This window comes from Dromiciops gliroides, chromosome 3, assembly GCF_019393635.1.
Source record: "Dromiciops gliroides isolate mDroGli1 chromosome 3, mDroGli1.pri, whole genome shotgun sequence".
Lineage (NCBI taxonomy): Eukaryota > Metazoa > Chordata > Mammalia > Microbiotheria > Microbiotheriidae > Dromiciops > Dromiciops gliroides.
In genome coordinates, this window is record NC_057863.1 from 655,217,001 (window position 1) to 655,239,935 (window position 22,935).

The 22,935-nt window shown below is 38.1% G+C and overlaps 1 protein-coding gene across 6 annotated transcripts in view; it reads right to left on the bottom strand.

Moving 5' to 3' along the window:
• LOC122746500 (probable small intestine urate exporter) overlaps positions 1 to 22,935 on the bottom strand; it is a 71,188-nt gene that overhangs the window by 21,085 nt on the left and 27,168 nt on the right. For 5 of the 6 annotated variants that reach the window (XM_043992143.1, XM_043992145.1, XM_043992142.1 and 2 more), the window contains exons 4-8: positions 14,084 to 14,317; positions 13,907 to 13,994; positions 13,324 to 13,410; positions 8,082 to 8,200; positions 3,401 to 3,478 (exon numbers count right to left, since the gene is read on the bottom strand). In XM_043992143.1, coding sequence (XP_043848078.1) covers positions 3,401 to 3,478; positions 8,082 to 8,200; positions 13,324 to 13,410; positions 13,907 to 13,994; positions 14,084 to 14,317 — 606 coding nt within the window. The remainder of the gene's footprint in view (positions 1 to 3,400; positions 3,479 to 8,081; positions 8,201 to 13,323; positions 13,411 to 13,906; positions 13,995 to 14,083; positions 14,318 to 22,935) is intronic. The other variant, XM_043992144.1, reaches the window with a different exon arrangement.

Here is a 22,935-nt window from a genome sequence, read left to right on the forward strand (position 1 = left end):
GAAGGAAAATCAAACTGTCAATATTATGGTCAGACTATCACAAGCATTTCTATTTTAAAAAAATGTTTTGATACTTTTCCTCTCCCCTTACCTCCCCCCAAACCTCACTCACTGTCTCTTTCTGACAGAGTTTTGCTGGCTCCATAGACTCCTCCCTTGTAGCAGAGAGGAGAAAAGCCAAGCATCCTGATACCATTCGCAGCCTTCACCATTTGTTGTTTATCTGCTTCTTTATCCAGCTTTATCCTTAAATCAAGATTGATGTTTGCACTAATTTCAACTCCAATACCTTTTTGGACTTTACATTATTGTCATCATTGTGTACATTGTTTTCTTTGCTTTGTTTGCTCTGCATCAGGTGATAACAAGTCTTTCCAAGTTTCTTAGAATTCTGAATAATTTCAAATATTTATGACAACAAAATATTCCATTTTGTTCATTTTTATAATTGTTTTGCCATTCTCCAAATGACAGGCAACTTTTTTCTAGGCTTTTGTTAGCATGAAAAAGTGGTTCTGTATGTGCATACCCTTTGACCCAGCAATACCACTTTTGGGTCTTTTTCCTAAAGAGATCATAAAAAAGGGAAAAGGACCCACACGTACAAAAATATTTATAGCTGCTCTTTTTGTGGTGGCAAGGAATTGGAAATTGAGGGGCTGTCCATCAATTGAGGAATGGCTGAACAAGTTGTGGTATATGAATGTAATGGAATTCTATTGTGCTGTAAGAAATGATGAACAGGCTGATTTCAGAGAAACATGGAAGGACTTGCGTGAACTGATGAGTGAGATGAGCAGAACCAGAAGAACATTGTACACAGTATCATCAATATTATGTGTTGATTATCTATGATAGACTTGATTCTTCTCACCAATACAATTGTACAAGAAGGTTCCAAAGGACTCATGATGGAAAAGGTTCTCCAAATCCAGAAAAAAAAAAAAAGAACTGTGGAATATGGAGGCTGATTGGACCATACTGTTTATTTTGGTTTTTTTTAGTGCTGTTGTTTTTCTTTTTTGAGGTTTTTCCTTTTTTCTCTGACTCTTCTCTTATAACATGACTAATGCAGAAATATGTTTAATGTTATTGTACATATATAACCTATATCAGATTACCTGCTGTCTTAGGGAGGGGGGAGGGAGGAGAGGAGGGAGAAAAATTTGTAATTAGAAATCTTATAAAAACATGTTGAAAACTATCTCTATATGTTACTGGAAAATAATAAAATACTTTTATAATTTAAAAATAAGCATGTTTTGATTAAAATATATAACCTATATCAGGTTATTTGCTGGATTTGGGAGAGGGGAGGGAAAGGAAGGAGCAAGAAAAATTTGGAACTCAAAATCTTACAAAAATGAATGTTGAAAACTATCTTTATATGTAATTGGAAAAAAATAAAATAAAATATTATTTTTTAAGTGGTGCTGTGAACATTTCACTTTCTGAAGGCTTTACTTCTGCCCTTGACATTTTTGGCACTTTCCCACTACAGTAATACTAGTTTAACAGTTATGAATATTTTCATCACTTTTCTCACATAATTCCAAATCATTTTCAAGAATAGTTGGACCAATTCAGAGCTCAACCAATACATGATGCATTTGTGTCTGTCTTTTTGCAGTTCTTCCAACATGGACTATTTTTATCCCTTATTTACTTAGTGAATTTTATGGGTAAGAGGCAAAAAAAACCCTTGGAATTGTGTTAATTTTCATTTCTCTGGTTATTAGAGATTCAGAGCACTTTTATTTTTTAAAATTTTATTTATTTTAGTTTTCAACATTTGTTTAGATAAGATTTCCAATTTCAAATTTTTCTCTCTCCCTCCCCTCCCTCCCCACTTCCCCTAGACATCAGGTAATCTTATATTTTTTATTATTTTTTTTTATTTCTTGTGGAGGACACATTGCATTCATTGCTTTCTTTTGAATATGTCAAACTCGTCATTATTCATTATTGTTATTTCATTATCTTGTTTTTAATTATACATATCATTGTATTGGAAAGTGCACTGGACTTTAAGTCAGAACTTTTTTCAGGGCTACAATGAAGATACAATGAACATCATAAAATAAATATGTTGTAGGGGCAGCTAGGTGGTACAGTGGATAAAGCACAAGCCCTGGATTCTGGAGGACCCGAGTTCAAATCCAGCCTCAGACACTTTACACTTACTAGCTGCATGACCCTGGGCAAGTCACTTAACCCCCATTACTCTGCCAAAATAAAATAAATACGTTGTAACTTTAAAGTGCAAATGAATTTGAATTATTTTTCTTAGAGCTATTTATGGTCATTCCCTTCTTATTACCTCTATTGGCAGAAAAAGAAACTGATGTGATATGAGGCTTCAAGGATGTTGGAGTTAATGTCTAAAGATGCAGATTTGAATTTCTATCTTTGTGATTCTTATTTATTTATTTATTTTGCAGGGCAATTGGGGTTAAGTGACTTGCCCAGGGTCACACAGCTAGTAAGTGTTAAGTGTCTGAGGCCGGATTTGAACTCAGGTCCTCCTGAATCCAGGGCCAGTGCTCTATCCACTGCGCCACCTAGCTGCCCTTATCTTTGTGATTCTTGAGCAAATAATTTAACCTTTCTGAACCTCAGTTAGGTAATTTCTAAAATAGGCTTGTTTATGTTGGTGTTAAGTCATCTCCATTGTACCTGATTCTTTGTGACCCAATTTGGGTTTTTCCCAGCAGAGACTGCCATTTCCCTCTCCAGCTCATTTTAGAGATGAGGAAACTGAGGCAGAGTGAAGTGGCTTGTCCCACAGCCAACAAGTATCTGACGATGGATTTGAACTCAGCTTCTCCTGACTCCAGAATTGTAACTCTTTCCACTGCACCACCTAGATACCCCAAGGGCTGTTAATACCTGTACCATTTACCTCACAGTGTTGTAGGGAGAGTGGCTTGTAAACCTTGCCATATTGGTTGATGTGTTGGGTTTGAGTCAGAGTACTTGGGTTCAAATTCTCACTCTTACTTAGTCTGTAAATGTCTTGAGCAAATAACTTAACTTCTCTGACTTCCATTTATCCTTTTTATAAAACAAGGATATTGGACTAGATGTTCCTTTCAGAACAAACTGTATAGTGTTTTGAACCTATGATCATGGGAAATCAATGTCAATGTAAGTTCTTGTTATATGACCTATCCAAAGTCATAGAGCTAGGAAGTGGTAGAAATGAGAATTAAAACTAGCTATTCTGTTGAATTGAATTAAACAGAATCTCCTCTTTCTGGGGAATGAGCAGAGCATTTTTCTTATAGCTTTTGATGTGCTAAGCACTTGTGAGAAATAGAGGTGTAAACTTAAGGAAAATCCACAAAGCCATTCAATGATGATGGTATGATGTCACCCAAAGAACATTGGAGATGATTACAGGAGACTTGGGCTCAAGACAGCTCAGTCCTTTACTAGCTGTGTGACTTGAGGTAAGTTGCTTCACTTTATCTGGAACCTGTAAAATGAGGATAGTAATGTTTTATTACTGCCCTCACCAGTTGTAAAGATATGTGTATATTTATTTTGTAAAGCATTAAAACTCTGTAGAAAACTTATCTAGTTTTCTTTTAAAAAATGATTTTTGTCACTATCTTTTATTTTTACATTGACTAAATTTCTTCCATATCTCTCTTCTTCTTCCTTTCCTGAGAGCCCTCTTATATTAAAAAAAAATTATTATTATTTTTTTGCAGGGTAAAGTGACTTCCCCAGGTCACATAGCTAGTAAGTGTCAAGTGTCTGAGAGCAGATTTGAACTCAGGTCCTCCTGAATCCAGGGCCAGTGCTTTATCCACTGCACCACTTGGCTACTCCCAAAAAGAATATTTTTAAAAAGAAAAATAGGATGATGAGAAAAAGAAATTTTAAAAAACCTGATCAACATATGGAAAAAGTCAGAAAATGTAATGTTCTTCAACCATATAAAGTTCTCATCTGTGCAGGTGATTAGAAGAATATTTCTTCACAATATCCTTTCTTTGGGCCATGCTTGGTTTTTACAATTATGCAAAATTCATTTTTCTTTTCTTTTACTTTTTTTCTTTTCATAAGATCAAAATAGGTCCTGTTTGTTTCACTAGTAGCTTTCAATAAAAAGTTAGAAAACAAAGAATGTATTAAGGTACAGAACATTTAAAAGACTACAATTTTATAAAATCAAAGGCATATTTTTAGTGGAACATCATAATATGCATGTCTCTAATATTAATTTTATACTCCCTTTAGATTAATTAATATTTTAGAGGAAAAGAAAGGCCCAGAAATTTATTTAGTTTCTTATTTGCCTGCAATCTTCTCTACGTATATGCATTTCTCTTCCCCCGTTGGTATTTTTATTATGTGGTGTTACACTAAGTCTAACACCACTGCTCATTCATTCATTGAATGAGGTAGAGAAATGATGGGGATTTTTAAAAAATAATTTAAAAAGACAACATTTATACAGAAACTTTTCATATGTTGAAATTTTGAAAATATTATAGTGCCTCTTAATACTGACTCTATTTGACTTAGGCTGAATTCTTAGAACTTTGGAATTCAGTGTGTTTAAGTCCAGAATTTTCCCAGCTTTCTAGGTTTACATTGCCACTTTTATTATTGCTGCCTCATATCTTACATGAGTTAGCCTTAGAGGTTAGCAGTGATATGTTGCAATTTCAAGTCCCAGATATGGATCTTCACTTATGTTTAGATTTTTTTTGTGAGGCAATTGGGGTTAAGTGACTTGCCCAGGGTCACACAGCTAGTAAGTGTTTAAGTGTCTGAGGCTGGATTTGAACTCAGGTACTCCTGCCTCCAGGGCCGGTGTTCTATCCACTGAGCCACCTAGCTGCCCCTTATGTTTAGCTTTTTATGTTTCTCTTGACTCTTATATTTGAAACTTTACATACAGCTCTGGTCTTTTCATCTTGAATACTCGGTGGTGTTCAGTCATCCAATCGTTTCCAATTATTTGTGACCCTATGGACCACAGCACACCCTTTTATCCTTCACTAACTCCCAAGTCTTCTTGGACTCATGTTTATTGTTTTCTTGACAGTATTTGCCTATCTTTTCCTCTGCCATTCCTCTTTCCTTTTGCCTTCAATCTTTCCCAATGTGAGGGTCCTTTCCAATGAGTCCCAATTTCTTGTTATGTGACCACAGTATTTAAGCATCACCTTCGGTATTTGACCTTCCAGTGAATAGAGTAAATTAATTTAAGTATTGACTGATTTGATTATACTGTTTTTCTGGGTAAATTTTTCTTGGTAGTATCTTTTGTCTTCTGTTAGGTAGTTTTCAAAGCCTTCTGCTGCTTATAAAGAGCTAAATGTTATGTGATTCTCACTGGATCCTTAGAACTTGAATTCTTTTTAGCTTTTTCCAGTATTTTTTCTCTAACTTGGAAGTCTTGGATTTTGCTTCAGTTCTTTCTAGGGGCTTTCTTTTTGTAGTTTCATTCAGTAGGTAACCATTGGATTTTTCATGTTAGCACTTTGCTCTTTGGTTTTAAGAGGTCAGGGCAGTTTTCTTATGAGATAAATGATTATTTTTCTCTTATATTACTAATCAGTTATTAAATTAGGATTAAGGTTCTTCCTATTTCCTCATCCAGAAAATAACACCCTATAGGTTATTCAGAAAATTTCTTAAGGGGGGCAGCTAGGTGGTGCAGTGGATGGAGCCCTGGATTCAGGAGGACCTGAGTTCAAATCTGACCTCAGACATTTGACACTTACTAGCTGTGTGGCCCTGGACAACTCACTTAACCCTCATTGCCCCACCAAAAAAGAAAGAAAGAAAGAAAGACAGAGAGAGAGAAGAAAGAAAGAAAGAAAGAAAGAAAGAAAGAAAGAAAGAAAGAAGGAAGGAAGGAAGGAAGGAAGGAAGGAAGGAAGGAAGGAAGGAAGGAAGGAAGGAAGGAAGGAAGGAAGGAAGGAAGGAAGGAAGGAAGGAAGGAAGGAAGGAAGGAAGGAAGGAAGGAAGGAAGGAAGAAAGAAAGAAAGAAAGAAAGAAAGAAAGAAAGAAAGAAAGAAAGAAAGAAAGAAAGAAAGAAAGAAAGAAAGAAAAGAAAAGAAAAGAAAAGAAAAGAAAAGAAAAGAAAAGAAAAGAAAAGAAAAGAAAATCTCTGAAGGACATGGCTGATAGATGAGATTGCCCAGATCTTCAGAGTACATGCTTTTTCTTCTTGGATGTGACTCCACCCAATTAGACAACCTTACAAATAGAATCTAGTTTAGGTGAGATCTTGCCCTTAGGATATAAGCCCCTGTCCTTGGAACCTTCCATTGGGATTTAGGGTAAGTCAGTTTATGAAAGGGAAAACCAGTCAGAGTAGTTTGGGTAGAGGTAGATTCTTTTATCTAGATTGATGGAGGCAGCTGAGTCTCATGATTGTGTTATGTTCTCAACAAGAGAGCTTTTTGCTCACCTCTTTATTAATATGTCCACACCTCCTTGATTGTTAACTAATCAGAGTTGATTTCCACCCTCAGGTATACCCACTTTACCAAAGCTTTTTAAGCATTAATTGTTCTCCAGGGGGTGTCTTTGGTTTCTGAGAGTACCATTGACCTGATTTTATTAATTATTAGTTAGCCATAATTAATAAATTGATTGTTAGATACCCAGAAACTATGTCTCTTGCACTTTTCATTCATCACACTTTTATGATTTCTTGAAACGGATGTCTAGGTTTGGTTTTTGGTCATAGTTTAAGGTAGTACAGAAATGCTTAAATTAAGTTTCCTCTATTTGTTTTTTAGGTTATTATTTTTTTTTTTGATGAGGCAATTGGTGTTAAGTGACTTGCTCAGGGTCAGACAACTAGTAAGTGTCAAGGGTCTGAGGCCAGATTTGAATTCAGGTCCTCCTGAATCCAGGGCTGGTGCTCTATCCACTGTGCCACCTAGCTGCCCCTAGGTTATTTATTTTTTTTTTATTTCACATTTCTTCCATTTTCTTGGTCCTCTGGATTTCTTTTAATGTTTCTTGTTGACTCATGTAGTCATCATCTTCCATTTGGAATCCATTTTAATTTTCAGGGACTTTGTTGTTCAGGTAAAATTTTGTATCTCTTGTTTCAAGCTGTTGGTTATCATTCCAATTGTTCTTCTCTAGTTCAACATTCACTTTCAGTTGTTTAGTAGTGGTTGTTCTTTCCATTTTCATTGTATTCATTGTGTATATTGTTTCCTTGGTTCTGCTGACTTCTCTATCAGTTCATGTAGCTCTTTTCATACTTCTCTGTGCTCATCACACATATAATTTCTCATGGCTCAGTCATATTCCATTACATTCATGTTCAATGATTTGTTTAGCTATTCCTCAATCCATGTACATTTCCTTTGTATCTACTTCTTTGCTACTACAAAAAGTAACTGTATAAATGCTTTGGTGTACATGACTCTTTTATTTTTATCATACACACACACACACACACACACATATGTATATACACTTATATAGTGAGGTATATGTCTAATGATGGAATCTTAGAGTCAAATGGTACTGACATTTTAGTCACTTTTTTGCATAGTTCTAAATTTCTGGTCAAAATAGTTGTACTGATTCACAGCTTAACCACTAATGTACCATTGTGCTTATCTTTTCACAACTTCTTCAGCCCTAACTATTCCCATTTTTTCTCATCCATGGTAATTTCTGGGTGTGAGGTAAAACTTCAGAATTGTTTTGATTTGTATTTTTTCTCATTAGTAATTTAGAGCATTTTCCATGGATATTAATAGTTTGTAATTTTTCTTTTGAGTACTGTTTGTTTACCATTTATCTTTTGGGAAATCACTTCTAATATTTTATATATTTGTTGTGCTTATTTATGGCTTGGATTCCAAATCATTATCTAAGAAATTTTGTATAGATTTCTTTTCCAAGTCAACTATAATTCTTTTATTTTTGGTGAGGCAATTGGGGTTAAGTGACTTGCCCAGGGTCACACAGCTAGTAAGTGTCAAGCATCTGAGGCTGGATTTGAACTCAGGAACTCCTGACTCCAGGGATGGTGCTCTATCCACTGCACCACCTAGCTGCCCCCTCGACTATCATTCTTAACACACCTGTCCAGTCACTGAAGAGATAATATATTCCTTTTCACTCTCATTTATAAATGGGTGATTCATGGGATCATCATAAACCAGAGAAAACCAGATAATACAGTATATACAGCCAATGCCTCCTAGGGAAAAGAGAAAAATGTTATTACTTTTAGATTTATGTCTTATTTGATATGAATCTGCCCCAAGTTGGGAGGCGTTTCACCCCCTATTGTAAAAACCATCAAGAATAGACTTCTACTAATTTTTGATGAGCCAATATTGGCCTTTTATTGTTTCATTTTACCTCCAAATCATTCAGCTTTCCAACTTACATCATTATTTTCAACTTCTCTAATTCTCTAAGTTTGTTTCTAGGAGCACCTCCAAATTCACAGACTTTTATTGTCAGTTAACTTGTTAAGTATCATAGGTGGCCATAGAAATTGGAATAATGTCTTCTTTACTATGTGTAAACTCAGCATACATAGTTCTGAGGACTGTTGTCAGGTTTAGAATCATCTATAAGATGGCCTATGGGAAATATCAGTCAAAGTTTTTTAATTGCTTAGAGTAAGTCATTTTAAAAAATATATATTTATGTGGCATATCAGGCTTTCAGACTTAGGGTACTGAAGTTTATTTTTATCCAAATGTTGGACCCCTGAGATAGCACTTATTCCCATGTACATGATGCTTGGTAAAGTTAAGAGGCAGTAACAAAATAATGGCTTGTTATATTCACTCTTGATGATAACCAAATATACTTAGAAGAAACAAAGATTATTCTGGGGGGCTCTAAAGCCACATAGAAGATGATTAGTGTATATAAAGGTTCATAAGCTGTCTTTTTTACATAAGAACAAAAGAGCACCACAGTTGCTTATCCTTTGTACATTGAAATATTTGTTTCTTGATAACTGTTAAATTTACAATGAAAATAAATTTAAAATATGTCTGCTGTTAAGTCAATGGACTTGAACCTTAGTCAGAAAATCAGAGGCTCCTTGTTAAGAATCTCAAGTAGAGGTTTCTAGAAGGCAGCTTATTCCCTGAGAACTGATAATCTTGGAGTGATTTCATGGGAACAGAAGCCATTGATATGGATATTGGCATTCACATTCATCATATGATATGATTATTGACTGGTGCTCAGAATTTCCCTTCACTAGTGAACACTTTTTAAATAGTTTCTGTTAAGAACATCCATTTACACTGTTTTGGCTTGAGTTAGTCAAGGCAACATGGAGCATAAGAGATCTCTCCATGAGAGCTTTTCTTTATAATTGGATAAATGGAATCTGGTTCAAAAACTATAAACATAATTTCCATGTTGATGAATTCTAACATTGCCTCATCTGATTGCAATCTATTGTCATTCTACCTCTCTCTCTGCTCTGCCAAACCCTATTCTTCATCTACACCCTGACCTCCTTTGACCTATCAGTTCTTTCCCAGACCATCACTCTTACACTGTTCTCCCCTGTCCATCTACTTCAATTCTACACTTCTCTTGAGTCTCTTGTCTTTTATCATATTGCTGACCTTGCCCTACAAAGCCTCAGTCTTTGATTGCTCTAACCATCTCCTGCTTACACTCATACATACTGATGAGTGAAGGTAGAGAAAAAGGTCACAGAACTCTGCTGATTGGTTACACTACAAATTTATATCACATAGCCTCAATACATTTATATTACAAAACTTCAACTGGGAATTCCCTAAGGCAACACAATTCTTTTACATATCTCTAATTAACTCACTATTCTACTTACCACAGTGGCTCTTCCAAACTTTTTCATTCCTCTTCAAATTCATGACTCTCTGACTTCCCAACCTCTGATCCGAAAACCTGGTCTCATATTTTACTTAAAAATATGTATATATCCACTGAGAGGCTCCCTCTTCTCCTCACCTCATTTCATATAACTCAGATGCCAACTACCAGTATCTCCTCCTTCACTCTTGTCTTCCCATCTGCACTCAAGGAGGCTGTCTCCATTAGATGCGTCAGCTGTTTTTCCTTTCACTGTCTGTAACTCCTTACATTCTGGGTTTATCATTCAACTGAAACTGTTCTCTCCAAAGTTACTAATAATCTCTTAATGGACAATTTTAATCAACTTTTTTTTTGGCAGCTAGATGGTGCAGTAGATAGCATACTGGGCTTGGAATTAGAAAGACTCATCTTCATTAATTCAAATCCAGCCTCAGACACTTACTAGCTATATGATCCCGGGCAAGTTTCTTGACCCTGTTTGCCTAAATTCTGTAAAATGAGCCAAAGAAGGAAATGGCAAAACAGTATCTCTGCTAAGAAAATCCCAAACTGGGCTCAAAAAGAGTCAGACGTGATTGAAATGACTCAAAAATAGCAATAACATTTTTACAATCCTCATCTTTCTTGTCCTTTCTGAGGCCTTTGACAAGGATGATCACCCTCTTTGAAACTATTCTTCATAGTTTTTGGTGACACTTTTCTTCGGTTTCTCCTTTTACCTACATGACCACTTCTTTTCAGTCTCCTTTGCTAGATATTCATCCAGGTGACTCCTTTTAACCCTGGGACCTATTATCTTCTCCCTTTATACTATTTGACTTAATAAGGTCTTATCTTAAAAGGTCAAGACAACCCACTATATCTGGGATTAAGATCATCTCCAATGAGCTTAATGTATGTTTTGCCACTGGACCCAGATGGCTCCAGAGGAGAGAGTAACTTTGCACAGCCCCTCCTCACTTAAATCCAATTCCGTGAAAGTCAAGGCTTCACTTCTCTGATGTCATTGTCATCTTTGAGAATGAAGGATCAGGGCAGCTAGGTGGTGCAGTGGATAAAGCACTGACGCTGAATTCAGGAGGACCTGAGTTCAAATCTGGCCTCAGACACTTGACACTTACTAGCTATGTGACCCTGGGCAAGTCACTAAACCCTCATTGCCCCACAAAAAAAGAGAGAATGAAGGATCAACAGCTTTCACTTGGAGATCTCATCAGCTTCCATGGACGAATTTATCTTCTCTATGCTGACGATTCTCAAATCTACTTAAGTAATCTTGAACTATCTGCTATCTTTCACTCTTGCATATGTAACTGCCTATTGGACATCTTGAATTGTATGTCCTATAGACATCTTAAGTTCAACATATCTAAAACTGAACGCATTATATCCCCCCAAACCCTTTTCTTCCTAACTTCCCTATTACTATGGACAGCACCACCATGTTCCCATCCTCCAGGCTCAATACCTAGTGCAATTCTAAACTCCTCACTCTGTCTTACCTTCTATATCCAATTTATTACTATGTCCTGTCAATTTTACCTTTAACACTTCTCTTCTGGCACTTATGTTATTGATAAGAATGAACCCCAAAGCCTAAAATGGTTTTAGAAAGAAATTTTATGGATTGTTTGGCACAGCAGAGAACTAGAACAATTTGTGGGTCCCTTCTGAATCTCTAACAATATTTATGTTTTATAGGGTACAGATAAGAGTACCAGCACAGGAACTTCAAGTATTCAGTTAATCAATTTTGCAGAGAGGATAGTTCCCAAGGAAGGTCTGTTGAGGTGTATGTCAATATTTGAAAGTCTCATTTTCTATTCAGTTCAAGTCTTTTCATCACAGATACCTGAAAGTCCTCTTTTTCAATGAATTCCCATTTTTTCACCTGAAATATTATACACAGTTTTTCTGGGTAGGTGACAGGTGTATATCAATAAACAATAACATCCAAATTTGGGGAACCCAAAAGACAAGCACTGCATGGACCTAAAATAACACCTGAGTGATATCTAAACACTTCCTGAAGCCATCCAGCTTTCTTGGAGTGTCTCTGAGTTCAAGCCTAACCATTACAGTAAGCTTTTGTATTAGAAAATTTCTAGCCACATAAAGTAAGGCTCAAACAATATAATAAAATAGTACCCCACAACCCCTTATCTTCTGAGACAACCATCATTCTGATGCAAACCTTTATCCCTTCACACCTAGACTTATAATAACCTATCAGTTGGTCATCTCACAAGTATCTCATCACTGCAATCCACCTACCACTGAGCTGTACTATGCCATCTGCATTCTCAATGAACTCCAGTAGTTCCATAACATTTTCATGCTCAAATTCTGTTTGGTTTTCAATGCCCATTGTAACCTGGTTCTCCTCTACTTTTTTTAGTCTTTTTGCATCTTGTACCACTTCGCCCCCACATCCCTCCCACATCTTCTGTGATAAAATGAACATTATTATTATTATTATTATTATTATTATTATTATTATAATGGTTCCCTTGCCATTCCTCACTCAAAACACTCTGTCTCCTGACCCTGGGCATTTGCATTGGTTGTCCCACATACTTTGAATACTTTCCCTCCTCATCTCTGCTTTTTGTTTTTGTTCAGCCATTTTTTAGTTGTGTCCCACTCTTTGTGATCTCATTTGGGTTTTTCTTGGCAAAGATACTCTAGTGCTTTGCTATTTCCTTCTCCTGCTAATTTTACAGACGAGGAAAGTGAGGCAAACAGGGTTAAGTGATTTTCCTATGGTCACACAGCTTCTAAGTATCTGGAATCTTATCTGAAGTCAGATTTTCCCAACTTTAGGCCTGGAACACTATCCACTGTGCCACATAGTTACCTCTGCCTTTTAGCTCTAGAAAAAAATCCCACCTTCTACAGGAAAGGTTTAAATTGCTCAAAATTCTAATGCCTTTCCCCTAAGATTATTTCTAGTTTAAACTGTCAATAGTTTGGTTTTTACACAGTTGTTAGCATGTCTCCCCATTAGATTGCAAGTGCCTTCAGAGCAAAGATTATTTTTTGCCTTTTTATTCCAAGCATTATTCTAGCATATTATATATATATATATATATATATATATATATATATATATATATATATATTGACTGAATGCATTTTTGCAAAACAGGCAAGTCAAGAATGTTTTGAACTTTTTTTTTTACTATTATTTTTAAAACCACCTGGGCTCCAGTGGCCAGAGCACTGGCCAATGATTGACGGGACCCTAGTCATATTGATTCAGCCACTAACTTCTTATGTGACTTTGAGAAGACTATTTCAACTTTCTGGGTATATTTTTTCTTATTGGATTAGAGGTTTGAATAAAAGTCCTTCTTTTGTCTTTTCTAAAGCTAATTAGTTATGGACTTTTTATTTGAGATCTACCTGGATATCATAAGGGATGCATATTTCCAGGAGTAAAACCCTGAAAAATGGAAGCAGTTGATTTTAGATGAAGTCACTTACCAGATATGTAGAACATACTTGGCCAGCCTGGAGACTCACAGAGGAATCCACCCACAAGGATAATAATGAAATTTCCCATTGTTAAACCTAAGTTGAAGATACAGAGTAAGTTTGGAGATAAAGCATTAGAACTTAAAGTTTCTGTGGCTCTCTGTAAACTATTAGAATTAAGGAAAATATGAAGAACTCACATTTTTTTTTTGCAGGGTATTGGGGCTTAAGTGACTTGCCCAAGGTCACACAGCTAGTAAGTGTCAAGTGTCTGAGGCCGGATTTGAACTCAGGAACTCCTGAATCCAGGGCCAGTGCTTTATCCACTGCACCACCTAGCCACCCCTCATATTTTTAATGTGCACAACATTTAAGGTTAAATAATAAAAGGGAACTGATGTATTGGGTCCCTAACATTCTAATTTTGTGCATGGATTGGATTATATGGCTATTGAGGGACTCTCTAGCTCTGAAGTTCTGTGATTCTGTTTTGTTTATGTTATTATCTTAAAGAATTCTTGTTCTGGTAACACTAACATGGTAGTGGGAATGAGATAGAAATGTAATACAATTGTAATAATTGAGTCCTTACCAGAAAAACCAATAGTACTTAGTTGAGTACGTTCCAGTGGTGGAGCCCATTTTGGCCAAAATGAAGGTAGAGCACCAAAGATTATCCCCTGAATTTAAGGTAATAAGAAATTTTGAACTGAGAATGAAATTGAGGCACAATCTATCCTACTCACCTACTTCAAAAGTGTGCTAGTACCTGAGCCATGCCTTGTACTATCCTTATGAGAAACAAGTAAGACAGTCCATAATCTGCTGCTAATGGTATCAAGATGCTGAGAACTGAGCAGATAAGCAATGATAATCCAGATAGTTTCTTTCCTCCAAGAACTCCAGCGAAATATCCACTTGGCATTGTAGTGATCAGTGTGCCACCGATCATAGCACTGAGAAGGAAACCCTGGATTTCTGAGCTCCACTCATATACTGGCACCTGCAAGATAGGGAAATGTCTTTTTAAAATGGTCACCTTGTAAGAAGTGAACTGTGCAGCTCCATCTGAGACTATAGTTCTGTAATTGGTTTTGTTTGTGTGTGAATGAGTGAGTGAGTGAGTGAGAGAAAGGTGTGGGGGATTGATCCTAGGATTATAGACTGAGAATTCAAAGGAACCTCAAAAGCCATCTAGTCCAACTTTAATTTTACAGATGAAAAAACTGAGGTTGAGAAGGGTTGGTTTCCACTTGGACAACCACTTGGTTTGCCCAAGATTACATAGCTTGAATCTTACCCCAAGCACAGTGCCTGGCACTGAGAGATGAGCCTTTTGCCTTAATTTGCCAGGAACCAGACCTCCATATTACTTCCTGCAACATTTTCATCATGCCCTCCCATTGCTTTCCAGCTTCCCTTAATATGAGTTATCTTCCCCACTTCCAGCAGAATATCAACTCCTTGAGAGTAGAGACAGATTTTTTACTTACCTTTGTATCCCCAATACTTTGCACTGTACTTGGTACATAAGGTGATAATTAACATTTGCTCTTTCATTGACTTTGTGATCCCCATCCTTCTGCTTACCATCTGTATGATTAGAATTAAATAACTCCAACTCTCTGGGTTTCAAGTTTTAAAATCTATGTTACAGATTTTCAAAGAGATTAATGACATTAGTGTCCATCTAGTCTGACCCGTATATGAAGAAAAAAAAACTCCACACCTGTGTCCATGAGGATCCCACTGCCTGCTTTGTGAAGACCTCTGGAAGGTAGAAACTCACCTTGCTCTCAGGCATCCTTTCCTTGCTGCTTTTGGAAATTTCTGATTCTTCAGGTGATTTTCCTCATACCAAAACTAAGTTGGCCTCTTAGAAATTTCCATCCACTGTTCCTAGACTCTTTTCTGTGCAGCAAAACAGAACAAGCCCAATCCTCCCTCCAGGTGACATCACTTAAAACTTGAAATACTTGACAAAAGTTATCATGCCACATTCCTCTTCCCCTACCCTTCTCTTTTCCAGGCTAACACTTCTCTTTCTTTCATCTGATCCTCATATTACATTGTCCTTTAACATTCTATGTGCCCTGCTCTGGATCATTTCTGTCAATCAACTAAGTATTTATTGAATGTGTCAGGCACTGTACTAAGCAGTGTCCTTTCTAAATGATGGGACCCACCATATCTGACCATAATTCCAGATGATATTAGTACAGAGGAAAGCAGAATTCTTACTGCACCATTCTTAGAAGCAATGTACCTCTTTTTGTAGTCCAAGATGCCGGTAACTTTTTAGCTACCATATACTGTGTTTCACCATAATGAACTTATAGTCCATTAAAACAGACCAAATATTTTCAGCAAAATTGTTACCTAATGTAAGCCTCATCTTGGCTTTGTGAGGTTGGATTTTTTAATCCAAATGGAAGATATTATATTTACCTTTTATTAAGTTTTATCTTGGAGTTTGGCTGAGGTGGCACAATTGGAATATTTATTGCTCTCCATTGCCACTTTCAAGTTCCATTTGAGATTTATGCTATACATATTTACCATGTAATAAAAATCCTGTTAGCTGTTGTTAAAATTGCTCCTCTTTCTTCTATAATGAGTTGGGTACATGGCTTCTAAGTTTTCCCTCCTTCCCAACTTCTGCCTTCATACCATGATTTCAACAAACATTGACTCAAACTCCTTAATCACTCAGTTCTTCAATCTACTCACTTCATCCCACCTCAACCAGTCAATCATCTCTGATTTATTATATATATATATATATACATATATATATCTTATTTGTAAATAGTTGTTAGCATGTTGTCTCACCTATTAGAATGTAAACTCCTTAAATCAGAGACTATCTTCTACTTTTCTTTATATTCCCAGTGTTTAGCAGAGTGCATGAGGTTCTTAGTAAATATTTCCTGTCTTACTGAGTATCGACTGATTTACAGATGGAAGAAAGTGGGGAGAGGCCAGGAAGGGCCTCTTTTAAAAGTTGGGGTTTGAACTGAATCTTGAAGGAAGCCAGGAAATCCAGAATGCAGAGATTAGGAGGGAGACTATTTAAGGTATAAGGGATACAAAATTTGAGGAACAACAAAAATTTCATTGTAACTAGATGTGAAGTGCACGGTGGGGAGGGTGAGAGTAAAGCCTCAGAAGATTTGGGAAGGTTGGAAGGAGACTTCAGACAGGGAAAAGGGTGAGAACCTGCACCAGGCTAAATGAATGGAGTGAAGGGGATGTATAGGACAGATGTTGTGAAGGTAAAAATGATGAGACTTTGGATCACGTTGGAGTAAATCTGGGTGAGAAGACAAGTATGACATCGTATGCCTGGTTGAGTGGGAAGACAAAAGGAATTCAACATGTACATGTTGTGGGGCAGCTAGGTGGTGCATTGGATAGAGCACTGGCCCTGGAGTCAGGAGTACCTGAGTTCAGATCCGGCCTCAGACACTTAACACTTACTGGCTGTGTGACTCTGGGCAAGTCACTTAACCCCAATTGCCTCACTAAAAAAAAACCCAAAAAACCAAAAAACCTGTACATGTTGTATATAGGCATATACAAAATGCATACAAGGTAATTTGTGGGGGAGGCTCTAACAGATAGGAGATGATCAGAAAAGGCCTCAAAGAAAGTAGTGCTAGAGTTGAGGCTTGAGAGTAAGTAAGGACTCAAAGAGGTAAGTATGAGGAAAGTATATTTCAGTCAATACAGATGTTCAGAGGTGGGGGATGGAATATTGTGTTGGAGGAACATGACTGAGATACATTTAGACACTTGTTGAAATTCCTGGGATAAGTAATAGAAAAACTCTCTGCAATGATATTAATAGTAATATAAAATACAATATACTGGGCAGCTAGGTAGCACCATAGTATAAAGAGTACCAACCCTAAAGTTAGGAGGATCTGAGTTCAAAAATCCCACCTCAGACACTTACTAGCTGTGTGACCCTGGGCAGGTCATTTAACCCTGTTCACTCCAGAATCTTTGCCAAGAAAACTCCAGATGGGCTCACAAAGAGTCAGATGTGACTGAAACAACAACAACAATGCTACTTAGATTCATGCACATTAAACTCCAAGACTCCTATGCCAGCCCATTATTGTTTGGGTTTTTAAGGGGCAATACTTTTAGAAAAATAGGAAAAATTTTCTTATCTTGAGCCTAAATCTATATTTTTGTAACTTCTACCTATTGCTTTAAGTTCTGTTTCCTGATTACAAAGAGAATAAGTCTTATCTCTCTAAAAATGAAAGTATTTCATTCATATACCTGAAGACATCTATCATGATTTACCTGTCTTCTCTTCTCCATGCTAAAAATCCCTGGTTCCTTCAGCTGATCTTTACCCCTTCAGCATTCTGGTTGCCCTCCTCGGTACATTTTCCACCTTATTTTTCTTGTTTAAAATGAAGACTCTTGATCCACCTACAATACTCTAGCTGTGATATGAGCAGAGTAGAATCCAGGGTGCTCTTACTTCTATAGTCCTGGATGCAATAAACTTTTCTTGGACCTTTTATACTTTAACCTCACTACTGATTCTGAGGGCCTCCCACCGCTAATGGATATGTGCTTGTATGGGAATTTATTGTGATTTGGGGACCCTGCCTTTGGGCTGAGATTAAAAAGCATTAGGCCCTCAGGGTCCTCTCTGTGTAAGAGAGGCTGGTGCCCCTCCCTGTCCACTTCATCGGAGTGGAGAAACCCATGAACCTTAGGGAACACTAGCTGGGGAAGCCCCAGCTCTCTACACCCTGAGGGGAGCTGCCCTGGAGATCCCAGGCTTGTCCTGTCAGGCCCTAGCACTGCCAGTGCAGAGGTTCCAGGCATGCAGCAGGGGGCATGGTCCCCTCGAGCCCTGGGTGTAGTGCAGCAGGACAGACTGAAGCCCCCTGCCACAGCCCTAGCTCTGCTGGTGGATTAGCTTGCCATGTGTGGGTGCCCAGGGAGCCCGAGGTTTGAGGGGAGAGAAGGAAGATATATACCAGAGTTAGACAATGAGGGAGGAGACGGAGAAAAGGCTAAGAGCAAGGCTAGAGGATGGACAGAAGGAGGATGCTGGAGGACTAAGAGAATGCAAGGATGGTGAGAGAAGGCTAGAGACACTGAGAGGTTGGTGAGAAAGGGATGCTAGAAACGCTGGGGTTGGGGGATGACTGACAGCACACAGACAGAGAAAGAATGGTATGGAGAAAAGGGGGTTTTTTAGTGAGTTAGATGTGGGACACCCAAGGACTAGGAAGATGCAAGGAGGTTGGTGAGAGAAGAAGCACTTGGGGCTTCGCTAAGGAGACTCAGGCTATGGTAGTGAGAGATAAGTTAAAAAGTGAAGGGGGCTTGGAGTTAGAAGAAAGGAGCTGAGCAGTGAAAGTGAAGCAGGGGAGCTGGAGTGAAGGAGAAAAAGAGTGAAAGTTGGAGAAATCTGGAGGAACTGATCCAAGCAGCATACCCTCAGGCAAGAGGCTGCAACAGTTCTTATTATATTAAAAGCAGACAGGTAGTATAATTTGCATTTCTTTTCCCTTATCTTTTATATTGATTTTTATAAAAAAAACTCTGCTTTGACTATTTAATTAAGAGGCTTCTTAATCCTTTGCTTATCAATTTGGGAGTGGAGCAGTGTGGAGAAATTTTTAAAAGGCCCTAACAGATTGTCTTAGGAAATTAATAGGAGTCAGACAGTCCAACAAGTCAAAAGTCCCCAGATTAGGCCCCCATTTAGATTAGACCCCAGTAAATCAGTAAAAATATTTTTATATTTGAATGGTGACCATGAAGGGACTTTTTGACCCAATTATAATTTTTCTAAACCTATAATTTTCCGTATAGTCATAGTTTTTCATATAAGTCCAATTATATAATTTTTCAGATTAGATAGTTATTTTTTTACACACTTGTAGCCTAAGATAGTGTTCTCCTTGTTCTTTCATCTTGTCATCTTCTCTTCTCCTCCTGATCTCATATGAGCATTCCTGATGAATCTTTACTTAGCTTTCTTCTGTTCTCTCCTTTGCCCCTAGTGAGCTCATCCATTCTCATTACTTATTACTGTTACTTCTATTCAGTTGACTCATAAATAAATAATAGTATACTGTGGTGCAAAGTGTACCAGCTTTAGAATTGAGGAGCCTGGGCTTGAATCTTGTCTTTGTCCCTCACTATCTGTGTGACATTATTTTTTAGAATATTGTTTATTTTTATCTTTTTGTAATTCAATTGTATTTGTAATTTTAATTTTTCTAAATTATACATAAAACATATTTTAACATTGATTATTAAAATTGTTCCAAAAAATAAAACTGTGTTTCAGATTTTTTTTCCTCCCTCCTTCCCCACCTCCTCTTAAGAACTCAATCAATTCAATAAAAGTTATACATGTTTAGTCATACAAAGTATTTCCACATTAGTCAGAAAACAGACAAAAAAACTTTAGAAAAGGGAACTAACACAAAATATGCTTCACTCTATATTCAGATACCATCAGTTCTTTTTCTGTAGATGGACTGCATTTTTCATAAGTCCTTCAGAATTATCTTGGATCATTGTGTTGCTGAAAATAACTAAATCATTCACAGCAGATCATCTTACAATATTGGTATTATTTTGTGCACAGTATATTTCACTTTGCATCACCTCATGTAAGTCCAGGTTTTTCTGACAGGTTTTTCTGCTCATCATTTCTTATAGCACAGTAGTGTTCCATCATAATCTCAACCCACAGTTTGTTCATCCATTCCCCAATTGATAGGCATCTCCCCAATTTTGAATTCAATGTTTAAACAAAAAAATCTCCTTTTGAACCGAAGCCCAACTCCTGGCCTTCTCATGGTAGAACTGTTTCCACTAACAGGAGAAGGGGTAAAGGTGAGTCACTGGCACCTTAAAACCAGTCACTTTGGGTAGGTGGTGCTCATTAGCCTTGGCAGACAACACACCTAGGGGAAAGGAAACCCTGATTTTAAACCTCTGCTGCCTTACGGCTATACTCATGTATGGGAAAGGCTTCAGGAGTTAACCCCAAGGAAAAATCGGGAGTCAGGAACTCATGACATGATCGCTCCAAAAAACATCCAAATAACACCATAGGAAAATGCCTGGAGCAGCAAAACTCACAAAAGAATGTGCTGAAATCATCTTCTAACCAAGAACAGCTTGGAAGGTCAGAAGGATGGAGCTGCTGTACTGATACAGGAGTTGAACCCATCCCCACAGTCACCCTGACACAGATCCAGTCCCAGGAAGGCCTCACCAGAGAAGCAGACCCCCAGAGCCTCTGAGTCAGCTGAAGTGCCAATGTCATCTGGAACTAAGCTCACAGTCTGGTGAGTGGGCTGAACCCTGGGCAGGGGGGAGACTACAGGGGTCTCTGCTGGTGCTGAGGCAGAACTTGGATTTTACACCCCTGCTGAGAACCAGGAGGTAGGCTTGAGTAGCAGTGGCCCAGGTGGGGGAGGGGCACAGCCTCATCGGAGCAAAAACTATGACACACAAAGCTGGTTGATTAGCAAGTTGGTCTGGGGTCATCTATGGACCAGGAAACAGGCCAGGCAAGTGAAGAACCTGATCCTCCTTAAATCATACCACCTGGGACTTCTTAAGCTTGGGATACTGCAGCCTGGAAACAGTGCCCCACTTTAAGGAGCTAAAAGTCAAGTAAAAGAAAGGCAAGATGAGCTGATAGAAAAAAGGTGAGGACCATAGAAAGTTTCTTCAGTAACAAGGAAGACCAAGGTGCACCCTCAGAGGAAGATGTAAACATCAGGGCCCCTATATCTAAAGCTTCCAAGAAAAATACGAATTGGTCTCAGGCCATAGAGGTGCTCAAAAAGGCACCTCTTTGAAGATAAAGTTAGAGAGGTAGAGGAAAAAAAGGAAAGAGAAATGAGGGTGATGCAGGAAAGACATGAGAAAAAAGTCAACAGCTTGAAAAATCAAATGGAAAAGGAGGTACAAAAGCTCTCTGATGAAAATAATTGCCTAAGAATTAGGATTGAACAAATAGAAGCCAGTGACTTTATGAGAAACCAAGACACAATAAAGCAAATCCAAATGAATCAAAAAATAGAGGGCAATGTGAAATATCTTCTGGGAAAAACTGCTGACCTGGAAAATAGGTCCAGGAGAGATCATTTGAAAATTATTGGTCTACCTGAAAACCATGATCAAGGAAAGAGCTTAGACACCATCTTCCAAGATATTCTTAGGGAAAATTGCCCTGAAATTCTAGAAGAAGAAGCTAAAATAGAAATTGAAAGAATCCACCGATCACCTCCAGAAAGAGATCCCAAAAGGAAAACTCCTAGGAATATTATAGCCAAATTCCAGAGCTCTCAGGTCAAGGAGAAAATATTGCAAGCTGCCAAAAAGAAAGAATTCAAATACTGTGGAGCCCCAGTCAGGATAGCACCAGATCTAGCAGCTTCTACATTAAAGGACCGGAGGGCATGGAATATGATATTCCATAGGGCAAAGGAAATGGGATTACAACCAAGAATCACCCACCCAGCAAAACTTATCATTATCTTTCAGCAGAAAAAATGGGACTTTAATGAAAAAGAAGACTTTCAGATATTTGTGATGAAAATACTTGAACTGAATGGCAAATTTGACTTTCAAATACAAGACCCTAGAGAACCATAAAAAAATTGGAGCTGGGGGACATACCTGGGGTTGTACAGTGGGCAAATGTCTTGTGTCTGAGGCCAGGTTTTGGCTGGGATCCCTCTGGGTCCAGGGGTGATGATTTATCCACTGTGTCACTTAGCTAGATTATAACATCTTTAGGGTTAAACTGAGGGGTGAAGGGAATTCACTGGGGGAGGGGGAAGGGCAGAAGTGAAATCCTACATGAAAGTAACAGGAAAAGGCTTATAGAGTGGGGGAAGAGATGGAAGAGGAGCAGGGCAGTAAATGAATTTTACACTCATCAGAAAAGGCTTGATGGACAGAGCCAAGATGGCGGAGAGGAATCAGCAAGCTGCCTGAGCTCTCCTTCTGTTCCCTCAAAAAGAACATTAAATCAAGCCTCTGGATGGATCCTGAAACTACAGGACCTGCAAAGAGACAGAGAGACACAGTCTTCCAACCAGAGATAATTTAGAAGATTTCAGGAAAAGGTTGGTCTGACTTGGGCAAAAGGGAGGCACAGCGCAGGGCAGCAGCCCAGCGCCAAGGGGGTCAGGGCAAGTCAGCAGGAAGCTGCAGGCCACAGCCAAACAACTGAGGCCCCTGGAACCTGGCTCAAAAATCTGGAGGCCTAGTAGGACAGTGGAAAAACCTACCTGCACCAGTCAAGAGGGCAAGTTGCCAGCTGAAGGGCCACGAACAGGACAGGCGCAACTAGGCAAACTGATATAGCACACTCAGACAGGAAGTGCAGGGGGGCGAACTGCACACACTATAAAGGCCTCAGAGTAAAAAGCCGGTCACACAGCACCTATACCTCTGCACAAGAAGCCCAAAACAGGGACCCTGGTGCCCCCAGAGCAGACCTCAACTTAAAAAATAAATAAATAAGCTGCAATAATGATTAAGAAGCAAAAAAAGAGCTCTCTTCATTGAGAGCTTCTGTATCAATAAGGAAGAAGCCAACACAAA